A 19,423-nucleotide genomic window follows, 5' to 3' on the forward strand; every position below is an offset into this window, starting at 1 on the left:
TGTACACACATACATACATATGTATATGCACACACATACATATATATACACAGAGATGCATACGCGCAGAGCCGGGTAGCCCAGGCCGCTCCGGCGTGCGCAGGTGCATGCGCGCACACGGGCGGGCGGCGGCGGCGGGCGATGCGCGGGGCAGCGCTGCCCGCGGCGGCGGCGGGGCCAGGTGCGGGCGCGGCGGCGGCGGCGGCGGCGGCCGCGAGGTGGCGCCCTCGGCCCGTGAATGCCGGCGGCTGCGGCGCCGCGAGCTGTCAAAAGTCAAGGTCACAAATTGTCTTTTTTTTTTTTTTTTTCCCTTTCCCCTCGTCAAGGTCAAGGTTTAAGGCCTTCCTAGTCCTGTCATTGCAACAAACACCCCCGACCTGCCGGCGCAGGCATCGTCAGGCTCGGCGATAAACCTCCAGTGCCGCAGTCCCCGCGTTAGAGGGGCTGGCGGCTGGTTTTCATTTTGCAACAAGAGCTGCAGCACTACATGGATATCATCTTTTTTTCGCCCCCCCTCCTCTATCCCCCAGTCCCTCTTCAAAATACCTGCCTCTTTAACATTAGTAAAATATTTATAACTTAGGAAAGCTGGTTATCAGGCCTGTTCCCCCACACTCATACCGTCCAGAAAAAAATGTATATATCAACTACATAATGGAAAACAACAGTATTACAATTACACTGCAGATACATTATATTTCTTTACGAAATGCACGTAGGTATCGAAAAATAAAGAGCATTTCTTTCAGGTTTTGTTACAGTGACTAGTTTATTAACAGTATTGATACTACTATACCTATCTACACGTCTTGGATTTTCATTTTTCAGTAGAAATATAAAAAAAATGAGGGTGCACAAGTACATTTTCACAGTGCGCTGATTTTTTTTTTTTATTTACAAGATAGCTTCTTATAGTGAATAAAAACAAAATAATGTGCTGGTTGAAATAACTGATTGGATTAAAAGGTGCTGTAAAAAGAATCCCTAAAGGTTCTAATGCGGCCTCATAACAGACAATACACAAGGAGAAACGACTAATTACTTATAGATCAAAATATAGATTATATAAATCAAAATGTTTCTGGGGAAAAACGTATTTCAGTTCAAAGTTCTCGGATTTTTTTCCATACTTTTTTTTTTTTTACTATAACGTAATGCCAATGCTCATGTTTTTGTATCCACCCAGAGTCAAACATTTAAAAATTTCCGGGGTCTCACAATATTAATTCTTGAAGATCATTTGAGGTTTAAAATAGACAAAGTCTTTTTAAAAGTATCTATTGTACGGTCTGCAGGAAAAAAAAAACAGTTCAGATGACAAGAAATCATCTATTGAAAATAAAAAATAAAGAAAAACAAAACCAAAAGAAAGATATCTCCAAGCAAATATTTTCCTTTCTATCCCCAATAGTTTGTGATGTTATAAATTTGCTATCAAGATAAATCCTCCACAGAGCTTCCTTCATTACTGATGTCTCTGAAATCCTTATTCAGTACCTTCGAGGTTTATTATTAATTTTTTACATAAAATGCATTGCTTAAAAACATACAGTAATTGTACTTTTTTTTTTTTTCACTGTGGTTTACCTGAGCAGTCATTCAACATACAGTTTGGATTGCAATGGAAGAAAAAAAGCTTATGTGTACACATCGACCTCCTCACTTTAACCAGCTCTCAGATCGTGGCCACGAAGAGTGTTCTAAAATAGTAAGGTCATAGAAGTACTTACAAGTTTCTCAGAAAACTGTGTGTCTTAATTGAAAGTGAATCTCTCAGGGCTGGGTATTTGGGCTTTACAGTTTGTCAGTTACACTGTCTGCCTTGGATTTCGGGAGAACTGTCAGCTTTAACCATTTGCTACAGCAATATTAAAAAAAAATGCTAGAATTCCAAAGATACAGATCTCTTGTTCTGAAAGAAGAGGTTCATTGTCTTTTCTTTTTTAATTATTATTAATAATTATTTTAATCTGAACACACAAAAAAAAGTCCAGAAACTTCTGAGTTGCTGCTTCTCCATTTTAATCCATTAACTGGTAGTCTTCAATTTGTTGATAACTTTTTTCTCTTTGACCCTTCTGTTTTGGAACCAGATTGTGACCTGTCTCTCTGACAGATTTGTAGTTGCCGATATCCTTCTTCGTTTGTCTTTGGTTATGAATTTATTTGTAGCATATTCCCTTTCGAGTTCTTTTAACTGAACCTTTGTATAAGGTACTCGTTTCTTTCTCCCACGTCTGTACGAGTTCGCATCTGAGGGATGCGAAACGACGTCTGGAACAGAAAAATCATGCACGCAAGCGTTATAAAATCGTTATAACTGATTAGGACATCTTCATACGGTACAGAGGTTAGAGCTGCCGTGCACTCCTACGTCTGCCCTGCTCGCTAGGCTTAGTGTAGCTACTGAAGCACCGCTCAGCGCTTGAGATTTCTCTTTTTTGCTAGAGCAGGCAGCGTTTAGATGCGGAAAGCCTTGCTGCTGTCAGACAGACAAATACTCATAATAAAAACCCGTGAAGTCCCGAGAAGGAGTCTAGGAGGAGCGCTGCACGGTTGCAGCGATTTTGCAAGGGTGCAGGCTGCAGTGTTTACGGAAAATCCTCGCTAGGCGCGAATACTTAATACCTTTAGCAGCCTTTTTCAGCTGTTTCCTTTCCTAGGGCGCTCGGCACTCGGGGCGGGCTGGGCTCCCCGGGTGTTTGCGGGGGGGGGGGTTGGGGGCGAGAGGGGGGCACACATGAGCGCCCTGCCAGCCGGCGCCGGGGGCATGTGCGTGCGGCAGGCGGGGGCCGGGGTCAGCCCGCAGGTTATCTCGCAAAATAAGCGAGCGGGGCCGAGGCGAGCCGGGGCGGGGTAGGGGGAGAGGGGCGAGCGGTGCGGGGGGCGGCGGCGCGCCGGGGGCCGGGGCGGGGGGTGGGGGGCCATGCAGGTGTTTTACCCGGGAGGGCGGACTTCCAGAGGTGCGGCGGCTGGCTCTGCTCCTTGGGGCAGTACACTTGCCCGTTCCACCCGTTGGTGATGGCCCAGGGCTGGTAGCTGTCCATGGGGAGCAGGGGGTCGTGCCTCGGCTCGCCGGGGCCGCCGATGGTGGGCACGACGGGCATATCCAGGTAGCCGGGCACCGGCTGGTAGGGCCCGGCGGCGTAGCCCTGGTAGAAGGCGAACTCCTTGGCCCGCGACGTGAAGTCCTCGCCGGAGACGGAGGTGTCCATGTACTTGTCGGCGAAGGTGGAGGCGGGCTGGGCGCAGGACTTGATGGCGTTGTGGTGGGTCATGCGGCAGGGGTAGTAGCCGCTGCCGAAGTAGCCGTAGGGCAGCGCGGCGCCGGAGGAGCTCTGCACGGCGGCGGAGCAGGGGCTGCACTGCTTGACAGCGGGCTCGGCCATGCCGGCGGCGGGGGCCTCGCTCGACGTGTAGGCGGCGGCGCTGGGGGCGGCCAGGGGCGCGGGGTGAGCCATCAGGTTGCGGCAGGGGTTGGCCGCCGCCGCCGCCGCGAAGTTGCTGCCCGCGTGAAACCCGTCCATGTTCTTATTGATCTCATCCAGGCTGTTGTCGTAGAGGAACATGACGGGCTCGATCCAGCGGGGGTGGAGGAGCACGGAGGCTGTCATAGCCCGATCCGCATTGAGACTAGTGGCTCTTTTTTAAAAGCCCCAAAGACTGAAAAAAGAGATACTAAATCTCCGGGACTTGACCAAGGCTGACGCGCCAGTGTCGCGCCAGGCGCGCCCTCATTGGGCCGCCCGCCCCCACGTGATATGCAAAGCAGCTGATAAACATCTGAAGGAATAAAGTGGAGATAATTAAATCATGCAATAACCGGGCCGGGGCCGGGGCCGGGGGGCGCGGGCGCGGGGCCGCCCCTGCCACGGCCGCGCGCGGGCAGGGGCAGCGCCCGGCGTGGGGGGGGGGCCGGGGGACCCCTGCCCTCCGCCTCCCTCCCTCCCTCTCTCCCTCCCTCCCTCCCTGCCTTCTTCCTTCCCTCCCGCCCTCCCTCTCGCCCTCCCCTCGCCACCGAGGCGTGATCATTTTTGCCCTGTTGTTGCTGCGGCGAGTTCCCCAAGGTGCAGGGCTCCCCCCCGGCACCCCTGGGGGTTTCTCCTTGGCTCGGCTTCGTTTCGGCTCTCCCCACGGCCAGCGCCGCTGGGACCCGAGCCCGCTGGGCCGGCGGGCGGCTGAGCTGCCTCCCTGCTTCCCTCTCTCTCTCTGCGTTTTAGACCCCGGTCTGAATAGGCAGCTGGCCCCGGAGAGGGCTGGCGGCACCCCGCCCAGGTAACAGGGCACGGGATGCTGCCACACGGGCCCTGCCGCAGGCTTTGGTGGAAATCGTTCCCAGGGCCACACGCCGGACCAGATGAGGGTTTGGAAGCAAGGTCTCCGGGGGGACTTGCTTGCTTGCTTGCTTGCTTCCTACTTTTATTTTTTCTTCCTGCCCTTCGAAAGCCAAAGACCTATGTCGCTTCTCTTGCCACTAAGCCTCAGAAGTCAGATAAGCCTGGCCGGAAACCCATGTTTTTCAGGATGGTCTCGGGGAACGGGAGAGTTAACTAGAACTCCGTCGTAACTCTGCTTTATTATTTGTTACAGTAATAATAAAAATCGGGGCCTACAATTCGACTTGGATCTTCCTTGGCTGTAAAATATCATGTCGGATTGTGTAGTGGGCATATGAACCCACGATGCTCTTTTGTGCTGGGAAAGATGGTTTCTTGACTGAAAGTGCTTCTTTTTGCTGTTGTTCTTGTTCTTTTTATTGGTCGTACCTCTATGCAAAAGAGAATTAGAAAATATTTGCATTTTCTTTTCACGCAAAACGTTGGAATTTTTCGAGGACGAAAAAAAATCCGGTTTTAATACTCGCCGCACTTCGCACAGGCGCGGATGCGTTTCCACCCAGTATTCAATTATTTGCACACAACCTTGAACTCAAACTGCTCTATAACAGTTATCAATAAACTTGACCTAAAGCAGTCTTCGTCTCATCCTTAACTGTTCTCAGCTTTAATGCATGTGGGCAAAACATCCCAATTCTCCCAGACTGAAAACTAATTTTTGCAATTGCATGTTGCTTTGTTTCGCGCCTGACAGCTCGGCGTATTTATTATACTATTGTGCTTCCCATTGACGTTGTAGCATTGTTTTGCCCGCATTGCTACAAGCGCAGAGAAGTCCTGGGACGTACATTGTTACGGGCAGGCTTTTCCTTGACTATCGCACATCTACCAGCTGTGTGAAATATCCCTTTGGCGCCCACGTATTTTTCAAGGTGATTTTTACTTGCGATTGGTTGAGTTACGTGAAGTTGCTGTCATTCCTCTGGTAACTTAGCCATATTTTAGCAACTTTTTCTTAATTGTAGCCAAAAAAACACTTCCCATTTTGACTTTGCTTTCTCTTTTCCGCATTCTTCTTGATGGCCAAAAGCAAATATTTATTCCCCGCATATTTTTCCTTTTCTTTCAGGCTCCAGTTTTGAAACCTGTGGATTCCCCCGGTCAAACATTGCTTGACTGCCATGAATTGGGTCAGTTTGTTTTCCTCTGTTTTCTCGAGCTGCTTCTTAAAAATGCCTTGCAGCGGGGCGGGAGGGGGGGTGGGGGGGAGAAGGGGGGAAGGGAAGCCAGCTCTATGGGGCAGCGCTGTTTTACATGCGGGTTAGACACGGCTAGAGGCCAAGGTCAAGTTGAAAGTTGCAGTCTAGCCAATGTGAGAACTGTCATTCACAGCCTGAAGACCCGTCTGATTTGCTAAAAGCGGGTAGCCATGAGAGCCGTGATCTGCCCGGCTTGCCTCTCACCCCCCCCCCCCCACGCCGGCCCTCTCCCCCTCCCAAATGCTCCTCTCTCCTGGCTGCGGAGCGGCGCTCGCTTATCTGCCTCACTTTTCAAGCCTCTTTCCATAGGGAGGGAGAACCTCTGCGAAAATGTAACTTTGAGACCCGGTGCAAGGGGGGAGTGAAGGGGGGGGCATCCGGTCTGCTGCGTTTTGGTGGCTGTTTTTTTGTTTTGTTTACCCACTTGGATTTGTTCCAACTCTGTGTGCAAAAGGGAGAAGGGAGATTAGATTTAAGAGGTCTCGTTTCTCTTCTATACATCTCTCTCATTCTGTATTTATCATTAGGAAAGAGGATCATGCCTTTGACTGCTGATAAGAGAAGTGATACAACTGTACCCTTCCCTTGTTTGCTGTAACGTGGGTGGGAGATGCGTAGTGGTATCATTTTCTCAAAATAGTGAAAATGACATCTGTGTGGTGCGTATTCTTTACCACAAAAAAAGAAAAGTTATCGGATGAAGGAGCTTATGCGTTTGTCTTGCTTTCCTAACTTTGTAAAGACTGACTTTTAACAAGTTATTGACACTAAGAAGGGAGAAAAGCCTCCTTTTTTTGTTTCCCCAATTCCTAGCTTTTATTCTCCAGCTATGGCGCTGTATTTCCTTCCTGCTTTAATGGGCATCTGCCTTTCAATATTAGAAAGGAACCGTGAGGACTGAAGGCATTGAGCAGAACAGATGTTATTCGAAAATCATGGACCCTGTAATGAACACCAGGGATAAAAATATGTTTGAGCCATTCCCCTCGCCTTGAACATACACTATTCCCTACCATTTCTTCGAGAGCTTTATTTTTCCCAGTACAAGCCTTGGGATGTGCTCGCTAAATTCACCAAAGCTAAGCAAGATTTTACCTGAATCCATTGATTCTATTTGGCCGTTCTCTACAAACGGTTAATTTTGGAAAATTAACTTGATAATAGATTGCTTCCATTTATGCAACCGAAAGACTAATTGTAAGCTTTTTCCATTGTTTTGTCTTTTTTGTTGATGAGTACACTTAGGATATCCCAAATACGAGCGTATGAGAGAGCGTCAACATTTTTCGATAAGTTTGGTGCAAAGTTCCGCAGTGCTTTGCATTTGTATTACATGTAAAACATCTCGGAGAGAAATACACCAGTTAAATCGTTTCCTCTAGAACGAGTATTAATTCCTTAGGGGGCAAGAGGATGTAGAACCGTTATCAGTAGGAGAGTTGTAAAAGGTGCTGAATTCTTTCAGTGCCAGGCGATTCCTAATTGATTTTGATATTCACTAGCAGTCGTCCCTCGCAGCGCACAGACATGCCCATTTCACATAGGCAGATTGCCCTGCAGTGCCATGTGCTTGCCTTGGCTACATGGCGAGCAGTCGGCTTCATTTCACCCCACTCGCAGGTGTAGGCAAAGGCAGAATATGGACCTTATAAAAGCTTTGAACCAAGACACTGTGTGTTCCTGACGCCATGAAGCCAATGATAATCTTGCCACAGTGAGGACGGCAGGATTTTGGCCTTAAACCAATACATACAAACGATTTGTAAATCTTCCCATATGATGGGAATATGGCCACTCATTTTTCTAAAGAGGCCTTTAAACTTCTCTCTCCTTCGAGAAACAGAAAGTACTTTCAGCTGAATGTCATGTCTTGCAAAAAGAAAGTTTGTCGGCACAGAATATCTAGAAGGCTTTTTTAAAACAAGCCTTTGTGTGATAACACACGTGTCCCACAAGAGCGCTGCTGCAGGAATGCTTTACTGAGAGGAACTTTAATTTCTGGTAGGATAATCAAAATCGTACGAATACAGATGAAAAACTATGGCTGGTCAAAGGAAATCCACTCTTACTTTTCTTCACATCGCTCAGAGTTAATTAAAGAGCGTTAAGATAAAAAATCGGGACTCATTTCTGAAAATAAAGTCACATTTAAATCTCTCTAAAGCCGCTAAAAGATCTTAGCTGATAATAGAGGAGACAGAGGATGATCTTAGTTACTAATAATAATCTCCTTCCTTCACAGTCCAGAAGTCTTGGAAGACACAGCGGTAAAATGACAGTAGGAGCAAGATCCTTAATCGAATTTGTTTTTCATGAGTAAATTAAATTTACCTGCCAGAAGGTTCATTTGGAAGAGTGAATCACCGCTGTTTTCTTCCATAATTTCTAAAGCATCAAATATTGAGATAAACATTCCTCAGTTCGTTTTAAAGACATTTTGTATTTCAGGATATTCATGTGTTTCTAATGGAACTAAGCAGCTTTACGAGCTGGGTTCGCAGGACATCTTAACTCTCTCCCTCCCACTGCGTACTGGGGGGGGTCTAAGATAATTACAAAATCAGAAGAATTCGTAAAAGAAAATTCAGAAAGGGTACACTCCAGGAAGATTTGTGTAGGGCCTTATCCTGCATTTCTCTTAGGTATAAAAGCGACCCAAAACGCCTCGTGTACACATTAGATATAGATCTACCTAACGCAGTCAACTCTAACGTTTAAACTGCCACCTCCTATAAACAAGGTGTGCTCGAAAATAAAGTAACTACTTTCATCCGAAGTGTAGGACATGGGCTAATCTTTATGGAGAGAGTTCTTAAAAGATCCTTTCACCCTATATTATTTTTACTTTTCAGAAAATGCGCTGAAGGTATTTCCAGTGGTTACATTGAAAAGGGGAAAGATCCTGACTTCTGTCTCACCGGCAAGGTCCCTTTTCTGTTGTTTTGTTTTCATTTATTTCCTGTAATATTTTCATGAGCGTCTTTTCAGGGGGAAGGGATAAGTTTATGTTTATATTTGGCAGAGGAAAGCAACAGAAGTCTGCCGTTACATGTCGTTAGGTAGGAGAAAATATTTTACCAAACTGTCGTGTAAATACGCCGATGAACAGCCTTGCAGGCTCTCTGTCAGCCGCAGGACTGCTTGAATGCAGTGATAAAATCCCACCTACAATTTCAATTAATTTTGCCTTGCCATGCAAACTGAGACGGATTCCCTCGCAATCAAGTCTGGCCGCTCACACAGAGGGAGCCGAGAACATTTTTATTTCACTCTTAGTAAATTCTGATAAACGAGGAGGCCAGGCTGTCTGTGCAGATATCCACTGCAGTAGTTTTATCAGGTCAGTTACATCTTCCAGTTAAAAATGTTCAAGTATGAATGTGTAGTAGCAATAAATAACAACATGTTACTCAAGTGCTAACGTTCCTTTATGTTGTTGGGCTATCCTCCGATTTTCAACATTTAAAGTTTTGAGTGTAAAATTCTTTTCTCGTCTTGTCTATCAGTGGGTCTCAATTTTGAAAAAGAAAATAAACCCAGGGTACAGTGAGCTGTAATGGCATATCCTCTCTATTTCTGCTGGGAGCTTGTAATAATTGCTACCACATGATCACATGGTGTATTGTTGCAGCCTGATTACAATTAAACTTATCCCTCCACCTTTTTCATTACCAAAAAAAAAAAGTTCTTCCTGAGCTTCAGGCCCACTTTGTGCTGTTTTATTTCCCTTTGAAAAGCTGGAGGAGAGAAGCTGAAGCCGCTCTTTCCTTAACAATGCGAGAGAAAACGTTTCTACAAAGCCCTTCTCACCATAACATTCCTGTAATAGCGTGACATTTACATAGCGTCCTATTAGGAGTGCTCAGTAGCAGAAATGGACGTTGCTGTTGCATGCAGAAGTAGTAGGGTCTTTAATTTTTGATGCTGGCTCCAAAGCCATATCTTCACCTAGGGAAACAACGAGGCTCTCAGTGCTAAAGGCGACTGTGCACAGTATCTAGAAAAAGAAAGGGGAGAAAAAAAAAATCGTACAGGAAATATTGGACATGTTTGCCTTTACTGGAAGACAGCTGTTTGAGTACATTCTCCAAGAGGGTTTTTTGGTTCTCTTTTCAGAAGTGGTTTCAATGATTAAAACATTGACTTGATGGAGGCAGTTTATCTCTAATGTCTGGGTCTGTCTAACAGCTCTTTTTCCTCACTTTTCCAGCCCTTTGCTCAGATGAGACTGTACATACCCGGGAATATAAACGCGGCTATCTTAAGCAATAATCCTCCAAGATATGGAGACTCACTACACTGGCGAGAGTGGAGGGTGACTTCTGAGGAGCCTCTAGCTGGAAGTTACCTGAGCCACGAGTAGAGTTCTTCCCCGTGGAGACAAAAAAAAAAAAAGGCAGAAAAACAAAACCAAAGTAATGTTGGATCTTCTGCTCTTTTATCAAAGGTGGTGGAAACGGTGGCAAAAGTGGCAGCCCTTCCTCCTGGCCGCTAGCAGAGAGCCCCTTTTAGTCATCCTGCCCGGCTGCAAGGGCTCCTCCAGCAGGCTGGGTCCCTGCGGGGCCGGCGCGGCGCTCCCGTCCCGCCGCCGCTCGGTGCGTCCCGGCCCCGCCGCCGCCCTCCGCCCTCCGCGCCGGCCCCGCGCTCCCGGCTCGCCTCTGCCCGGCCTCCGCCGGCCCCGCTCCCGGAGCAGGTTTGCCCCTGGCAGCGAGCACGGGCCCTGAGTGCTGAGCGGCGGGCTGGGACGTAGACGGGACAAGGCTGCCCCAGACACTTGGAGCTCCCCGCCCCACCGACGTCCCCGCCAAGCCAGCTCGGTTGGCCTTGACGGGCGCTGGGCTCAAGGCCCCGAGGCCAAGGCTGGTGCTGGGGCCGCGGCTCCCAGACCCGGCTAGGGGCCGTGACTCCTGTCGTACACCTGCACCGCGTTACCTGGCTGAGCGCACCGCCTCCGGCCAATAGGTCGCCCAAGAGCCGTCTTGTGTCCACCCCGGGCTCGGGATCCGGCTCTTTTCCATGGCTTCCCAGCACTGAGATGCTCTGTGCTGGCTGCAGCTCCCTTATTTTCCCTTGGCCCCTTTTATGTGTCTTTTTCTCTGTCACTCTTCCTCCCTTTCTGCTCCCCCCGCTTCCCCAGGAGCTGCCCACGTCAAATGCAACACTTAGTACTGCCCCTGGAGAAATAAAACTCGCGGGCGGTGAGAGGGCGGTTGTGCCGACTGTGCGGGGCAGCCGAGGGTGCGGGCCCGGGGAGCGCAGCCCGCAGCGCGGCAGGGAGGTGCGCACGGCGGCGGGCAGCCGCAACGGAGCCCAGCCCAGCCTTGGTGTGTCCCTTGTCCCCTTGCCTTGTCCCTGGGGTGTGTGGGTGTGGAGGTGTGCGTGTGTGACTACACACGTGCCTCTCGCCTTTCGACGCATTACGTTCATCCCTCCGCTGGAAAAGACATGCTGGAGCGAGGAGGGGAGTGGGGCACCCCATGGCATGGCAGTAGGACCCCACCCCCGGCGCCCCCCCCCAAGTCCCTGGCAAGTCCCTCCGCGCGTAGGTGCCCCCGCAGGGGCAGCCAGCGGAGCGCGGTCCATAAGGAGGAACGCACCATCTGCACGGATCTGTGATCGCTTTCGAGGCCAGCTGGCTCCGGCTCAGTCCTTAGCAGTATTTAAATGCTCTTCGTTTATGTTGTGGGTGCTCCCTGTATCAACCGCCTCCCAGCAGAAAGTTACCCGATACCGTGATATGATCCCCTGTTCTCCAATTAGCTTTACATTTCACCGTGCACATGCATTTATGTTCAAATCTTATTCATTAAAAACTAGTAAAGCCAGGGTCTAGAAAATGCTTTCTAGCGCCTAGAGTACATTTCTCAGGTGTATATATTACGTGCTGTCTTTAATAACAAGAGACATTTGTTACTCTTCATGTTAGATGGAACTAATGTCTTTCTATCCATACCGTGAACACATTCTCTGAATAGGAATTATACAGTATTTTCCTTTAAACATAACACCAGCCAAATGCAGACTAGCTGATAACTTGCATCTCTGAGTAAGTATATTGCTCCCTTCATTTTTGCTGAATCATGAATTTTTCCAAAGTTTGTTGTATTTTATGTCTTCTTTAGATAAGCGGTTACATATGTGGCCCTGTTGAAGTCTAAATCCGATTCTTAAATACGTGACAGCTGATTGTACTTCCAAGCTGTTATTACTCTGGAATCGACTTAAAGCGCTGCATTTGAGACAGAGTTTATCAATAAAGTCAGTAGCAGAGCCGGTCCTTAATTAACCTGCACACAGCACACTAAATCAGTTCTCATCTGACCACACCTATGCAGTATTGTTTACAGCTTTATTTATCTTGAGGTAAGACTTTTAATCTAGGGTAGGGACTTTATCCGCCTGAACGCACTGGATCCCCTTTTGATCGGGGTCTTTGATCATGGCGATCACCCGAACGACATGTATAGCCTGTGCCCCTAAATCCACGCACGGGCGTGCGCTGAGCGCAGAGACGGGCAAACAGTGGCCCAGACTCTCCCATTGTCTCCAGGGGAAGGGTGACGAAGAGAGGCGGCCCGAGACCAGCAAAAGTAGCCCTTGCGCAGCGCTGGAAGTCTTCTGAGAGATACCCACGGAGAAGGAGTGAAGGTCGTGCCAAGTAGTTAGCGTGGAGCCGAGGGCACACGCCAAGGTTCCCACGCTCTGAAGACAATTCGGAATGTCCCAGGGGCCAAAGTATATTTAGTCCAATAATGGCACAGAGAAAAGGGAGTGGTTTCATAGCAACCTCTGTGACATGTAAAATAATGAGAAGCTAAACAATAAAGGTTAGTCTCTAGTCAAGCGTGCCCCCTAGTCTTTTAGCACAGATACCTAAAGGAAGAAATTCCGCAGTCGCCTTGCACGCAACTCGAGGCCACTTTCCTGCCGATTTAACTGCCGTTGTACCAGCGACTGAATATCCTTGCTCCGAGCCACTTCCTTCCCATTGTGAGGAAGATACTTGCTGCCTGCCAGTAATTACCAATTGTCATCCACTTTCACAAAACCATATTTCTTTGCGATTTTTCTTGCCGAGCATAGGGACTATGTCAAATCATCTGTCATCTCCTGGCGCAGCCCGCTGCCACCCCACCCCCCTAAAAACAAAAAGAAAAAGAAAAGCCAGCTGGATGTACAATAAAGCTACATCGCGTAAGTCATGTTGCAAAGGAAACAAAAGCTGATGTGCCTTTGCTCAACAGAAGTATCCGTATCCGCCGGATGCAAGTTTTCGCTGTTCTCAGGTCAACAAAATATCAGTCGAGGGACTCTACCTGGGAAAGGTCGGACATGCCGTTTGGGCCGAGGATGCAGTATGAAACCTATGTGTACAGCCTTAAGAAGGTGGCAAGATTTTTCTGGTCAGGCCAGAGGTGTACGGGCAACCTGATGCTAGCACAGGGCTGGGAGGCGCTCCACGAGGAGCTGGAGATCATCTCCCGGACTGCGGACCTGGGGAGCCCACCTGCTGCTCGGGGAACTCTTTGCTCCCGGTGCTATAACCCGCCAGGAAGTGTAACCGACAAGGAATAATTCCAGCGTGAGGTGATGAAGGCACGAACAGACACGTCATCACCACTTTGCGTGATGGAAATATTTGGCAAATAAAGGAGAGTGAGCTTGGCTAACCAATTAATTTTAGCGGGAGGTAGGAGGGAGAGTGTTTCCGGGTCTGTAAGTACCCTAGGGTTCACTAAAGGAGAGGTCAGAAGTTTGCGTTGAAGTTCTTCTGAAGTTTGGACCCTACCTAATGGAGCAATCGTCATTTCACATTTAACTTTCACTCGAGCTCTCATCTGTGGTGGGAGGGCAAGACCACGGCTCAAGAAAAAAATAGTTGCCAGTTTAGCTGGGAGGAAGATATTAGGTATGCAGTTACTCTAATGAGACTAATAAGATGAATGCGTTTATAGGGAGAGTAGGGGTATGGTGGATTGTACTAATTTTTAACTATAACCGCAGGATTGAAACCTTAAAAACTGTGAGCAACAATATCCCAGAGAACATGAAAGCTGTCTGTATATAAAAAGAGAATCCCATATAACTCCACTGCGGAAATCGGTTAGCAAGTATCTTCTGCCCGTTTGCAAACATCAAATGTTCCTGCCATATGTCCGTTCTTATTTGTACACAAGCTCAGAAACCTGAAACGTGTATATGCGGTATTAAAAAAAGAACATGAAAGATCTTCTCAGAAATCTGTGAGAGGGGAATGTAGATACGGAGTGGAGTATAAAGGAAGTAAAAAACAAGTGATGCTATTGCCAAAAACTTATATACTGAACAACACAGCTGAAGCTTTTATCATGGTATGAAATTTACAGCCTAATAATTCAAACCTGCATGCTCGTAGCAAGATGTCCCGGATCCTATCTGAATACCCAAAGATACGGTTTTGCTCTCCGAGGTAAGGAGCATCCACGCAAGCCAGGGAAATCGTTGAGGACTGCAGGTGGCAGGTAACTTGGGGGAGGTGGGAGAGGAAGGACCAGGCGACAGCAATTTAGTATCCAAAGCGGATTCTTACACTGGAGACGGAAACAAAAATGTGGCCTCTAAGGAAACCATTGATAGAACCGAAGAACAGAGAAAAACTTTTCCTGGGAAAAAAAAGAAAGGGAGTCAGAGACAGATGTGTAGGCTGTAAGACCTCCAAGCCTCCCTCTCTGCATCTTCGTCATCTGGGCAGGTGACACCACCTTCTCACATATCTGTGGCTATACGATTAGGTACCCAGTAGTATCACCTGGAAGTGATCTGAAACCTTGAGAAAAAGTAGGAGGGAGGGACGGGGGAAACCAGCATGCCTCACCAAGTTCAGGTAATAAGTACCCCCCAAGCCCCATTTTCCCAAGGAATAAGAGTAGTTCTGGGGTCACTGGGATTCGCTGCAGCTTGGAAAAGGTCTTTCGTTCCCCAGAATAGGCCACCTGCTTGGCGGGGCAGCCTGGGGTCCCCTCCATCACGGCAGGGTCGGTAGCTCAGGTGGCAAAGCATGATTCAGAGCTCAAGGCCAACGCCTCCCCCTTCCCTCCTCCCTCCCTCCCGGGATACTCCGTCCTCTCCCCCCAGCCGGCGGGGTGAACGAAGACGTCGGTTTCTGCCGCGGGACTGGGGCAGCCTGGAGCCGAGCTCGCTGGCGCGATTCAGAGACCCCCCCCTCCGCCCAGTCTTCTCCCAGCCCCTTCCTGGCGCGATGTGTAACACAAAAACCGGCAGAAAGATTGCAGGCAGCCTCGGATCTCCGCGATGCCGCCGGGAGCAGCCCCCGGCGTGCCCTTGCTTGCTCGGGTGCTTCGGAGGAGCGCCGGGAAACGCTCCCGTCCTTGATTATCGATAGCGATCAGATATTTGCAAGGGTAAACAGAGAGCCGGCGGCCGGGGGGAGGGGGATAGCCTTGCCTGCATTGCCAGCACCGCCCGTGGCACACGGAGCGCGGCACCGCGCGGAGCAGCACGCCGAGCCGCGGACCTCGCCGGGGCCGCCGGCGCGCCGGGCCGGGCCGGTACCGGCAGCTGCCGGCTGGGCGAGCGGCGGCGGTGCGGGGCGCCCACCGCGCGGCGCGGAGCAGCGCGGCAGCCCCGCGGGGCAGGCGGCCGGAGCCGAGGACGGGAGCGGTGCGTCCGACGAGCCGGGTAAGCGCCGTGCCGCCGGGTGGAGGAGGGCGAGCTGCAATTGCGAGGATTTCCCACTAGATGTCTGCACAGCTAATGATAATTGAAGGCTCTGTCCTTCTCCGGGTGTATCCCCGAGAGTCCGACCCTGCAGGCTCTTTGAAGTCTGCCATCCCCTTTAGGAATTAAATACCTTTTCCCTCTCCATCGTACATTTTTTATTTGTTTCCTTTTTATTTAAAGAGCGCTCTGGAGTTTAGGCTAGAACAAAATACGGACCTCTCCGCAGAGAAAGCTCTCTGGTGTACGACTCATGCTGCTGGAATCCTTTTACTACCTTTGATGTGTTTAAATAACACGGTAAAGCTGTGCACACACCTTGGATTAAACTTTAATCATCCGAAGTCAAGGACGTCCAGGTGGTAAACGACTTTACTTTGACATTTCTACTTTAGAACAATATATGATCCCAGTCGTGGGTCAGAAAGACGTTCCCAGTCCCTTGAGTCTTAGAAGCTCAAATATGCTTTTACCAATAGAGATTAGAAACTTGTCGCTCCTGTTACCTTACTTAAAAAAAAAAAAAAATCAAGGCTCCCAGGATTCTAGTTCACCATATCATGTACCTAAGGACTTCCCAGAGGACTGGGAAAACGTTCCTCGCTGTTAAGCACCGCGCTGCCTCTCTGGGGAGGTGTTTGTATAATGAACCATGCATAAAACTAGATAAGTTTTGTGTATGAAGGGGCGAAGATATCTCTCTCTCCAGAAAACGTATGTATACATATATATGCACACAAACACAAACAATTTAAAAAATCAAAATTACCAGAGTTTCCTTTCGAGCTCAGCTAACGATTCAGTACGTTTGAACGTTTCCTCGTTAAGATTCCCTTTCCTTGGAAAGTTATGTTTTTGTTGGTTGCTTAAAAAAATACAGAATTTTCCCAGTGCAGTAACCTCGTGAGAGCCCAAAATGAGCTTGGTTCCTCATGAGAAAAAAAAAAAAAAAAAGTAAGCATACTTAAGAGAAATCTGGAACTCTTTATTTGCTACGCTGCTAGAACCTGGTTTTAAATTTGACATCTTCTGGTTAACATGTACAAGTGAGGGGGATTTGTGGGCCTTTTTATTGCCAATCAATCCGGCACAACTAATTTTTGCGTTTATTTTTTTTACCAATGGATGCCTTCTTAGCCTCGTCTTATGCTTTGCTTGGAAGCTGTGGAGCGCAGGGAGCTAAAGCCAAGCCTTTCGCATGGAGTTTTAGGTCCTGGACACAGTTATAAGAAAGGCCTAACCATCGTAAATTGCATCCTTCTTTTTCATTCCTTTTCATGCCCAGTTTGACCCGCTGGGGCTTTTCATCCTCCCCGAAGGAAATTTAAAAAAAATGATTAAACATTAGATACATTTTGAAGGAAACTTGCAGGAGGGAGATGGGCTCGGGTAGATCATTTTAAGGAGCCAGCTAGAAAAAGGTCCAGGTAGCGCAGGTCTCACAGGGGATGGGGTGAGATTTCGCCTCCACTGGGGAGTGGGGGCAAGTTTAATTGCTCGGAAACAAAGTCCTCGCAACCCGCTGACCTTTGGAGCACGGAGAGCAAGAGAATGAGCAGACAGGCGGCTACGGGGCCACGGCACGAAGAGACGGGAAAGGGCATCGTAATCTTTCTCCTAGGGTCTGCTCCAGCCCTTGACCACGGGGTGCCTCGGTGCCACCGCTCCCGCTGCGAGGGATGGCAGAGCAGTGCGGGACTCGGCGTGGGGAAGGGAGCAGGGAGCTGAAGCTCTCCACGGACCTTGCAAAATGTCTCGGACTTTGCCTTGGTCATTTCAAGAAGTTTGGAGACTTTAAGCATCTTTGCAAAGTTTCTTGGGATAGCGCTACAAATTGCAGGAGTAAAAAGCTCTGCTCTCCTTTTCCTCCCCAGTCATTTGTTACACATAAATGTGTCACATAGCCGGGCTGTAATAGGCGGCGTTATTGCGTTATGTATTGTTGCTATTTAGTGGAGATAAATCCGAGCCAGGAGACACAGTCGCCATAATCGTAGCTCACTAAAAGACAAAAGACTGTTCACTTATTTCTACACGTCTCGAGAAAACTTTCTTTAAAATACCCACGTCCGATTATTTAACTGTCCATTCTGTCCTCCGCTTCTAATTATGAACTCAGGATGTTTAATGCTGGAAAAATACATCAGTTGTTTTATACCCGGACAGAGCCTTTACTTGTGGAACTCACTTCTTAAAAAAAAAAAAAAAATCTGGAAATAATTAACTCGTACAGTTGAGAACATTATGTTGCTTATACTGTAAACGTGTCCTTACACCTTTACAAGACGTTACAGAGGACTTACTCAACTAATTGAAACTGTTATATAGCAGCGTTATGTATTCAACATACTCGTTACATTTCATCTTTATGGACTTAGGGTTTTATTCCTTTCACAGTCTTGTAATTTTTTTTCCAGTGGCCGGTTGCTTAATCTGCAAGGAGAGATACTTGAAAGCCTGCGAAAAGAGAAGCGATTTAGTGTTATTTTCTCTATGGCAGGGTGAGATGGATCAAACCAGCACGGGCGGAGGATTTGGAAAGGAACTAGCTCAGAAAATATCAGCTGCAACAGAGCCCAAACACTTCTTCCCCATCCCAGCACCTCTGGAAAAATGCATGTATGTGTACTGGCTAGTTTCTATGCTAGCGCGCTAGGGTGGTGGGACATCTTGCTTTCAAAAATAAAATAAAATAAAATAAAAGCCACTTAAAGAGCTTCTTCACCTGCATCCTTAAGATTGGGAACGTGGGTGGGCAGGGAGCGAGGTGCACCCATCCTGCTGCGGGGTGGTGTGCGGTGGCCCTGCAGAGGGCCCGCCGGCCGCCCGCGGGAATGGCCCTCGCGTGGGTCCTGGGACCCGGCACGGCGGCGCGGAGCATATGTGTGTTTGTGTGTGAGAGAGAGAGAGAGATGGTGTGTGAGTGTAAAGTCACGAAGACCGGCGGGAATCCCTGCCGCGGCATCCCCACGCGCGACCCTTCCCCCGTGCCCCTCCACCCGCCCTCCCCGCCGCTCTGGCATGTCCCTTTGCTGGCCGTGGCGACTGTCTTTCCCAGACAATTTGCCGTTCATGCCAATAGCCAGTGAGCCCACAACGAAATGTTTTCACTGCTCCCACCAGTCTTACGCCTTGAGGAGCTGATGGAGACTTTTGTTCAGTCCGGAATAACTAGCACTCACATAGGGTAAGACAAACGCCTGATTCACGGGGCAGCCGGAATAAGGACCAGGATGTGGGCTGCAGTCTACGCTCTGATTTGTGCTGAAGACACAGTCCTGCAGTTATTATTTTATGTTATTTTCAGAGCAGCGGGCAGGGGCTACTTCAGACGAGTAAATTCGTCTCCCGCAGAGATCGCCTCAAAAATTTTTTCCTCGACTGATATTTGCAGGCAGAGCCTGACACGTCAGGAAGAAGGGCAAACTGGAGGAGGCAAACCTTCTATGAGCAGAAGAGTTACTTCTAGGGAGGAGATGTGCGGTACACTGACGCTCACATCTACAAGCCAGTATGCGCGTACACGCACAGACGTGTTTGAAAGTGACTGAGGGTGAGCGTCTTCGAGAACGCGTTTTATGAAAACATGTTTCCGTTTCCAGGGGTCTGGAAGAGGGCTGCCAATGCGGCAACGTTAGGGTTCCAGCTATGCCCTCCCTGTGCATGGCTTTTCCCCCAGAAATCAAACTGTATCCCTCCCTTTCCTTTCACTGCGCTGTCAGAGCACAGCCAGCCGGACGTAAATCCGCATCTATAGACGCGTTCAGGTCTCCAGTCCTGTTTATACGACAGTGCGGTGCCTTGGCGACGGGCGGCGGGCTGGAGCGAAGGCAGCTAGCGAAGGATGAACGGGCCGTGCCGCAGGGCAGCCCGCGGCTGCGACCACCGCGCCGCCGCTCGCCTCCCGGAGCCCGCCCGCCGCCCAGGGGCGCCCCCGGCCGGGGGAGCCTTGCAGGGCCGGCGGGACCGGGCCGGCTCTCGCCCGCAGCTGGAGCGGGTTCCGCGGCTGCAGGTGCCGCCCGTTCCGCCGGCGCGCAGGGCCGCGGCCGCGCTGCTCTGCCCTGGCCTGGGCGGGTCGCGGCGCGGAAAAGCGCGGCCGAGTATCCCCCG

General features: G+C 49.3%; 1 protein-coding gene across 1 annotated transcript; it reads right to left on the reverse strand.

Annotated features, from left to right (window-relative positions):
- Positions 1–671: 671 nt before the first annotated feature.
- On the reverse strand, positions 672–3,751 carry HOXA13 (homeobox A13). Its single transcript, XM_068933815.1, has 2 exons — positions 2,942–3,751; positions 672–2,274 (listed from the first exon to the last, which is right to left on the reverse strand). The coding sequence occupies exons 1-2, from the start codon at positions 3,612–3,614 to the stop codon at positions 2,030–2,032; spliced, it is 918 nt and encodes a 305-aa protein (XP_068789916.1). The 5' UTR covers positions 3,615–3,751; the 3' UTR covers positions 672–2,029.
- Between the last annotated feature and the right edge of the window lie 15,672 nt (positions 3,752–19,423).

Source organism: Struthio camelus, chromosome 2, assembly GCF_040807025.1.
Source record: "Struthio camelus isolate bStrCam1 chromosome 2, bStrCam1.hap1, whole genome shotgun sequence".
Taxonomy (NCBI): domain Eukaryota; kingdom Metazoa; phylum Chordata; class Aves; order Struthioniformes; family Struthionidae; genus Struthio; species Struthio camelus.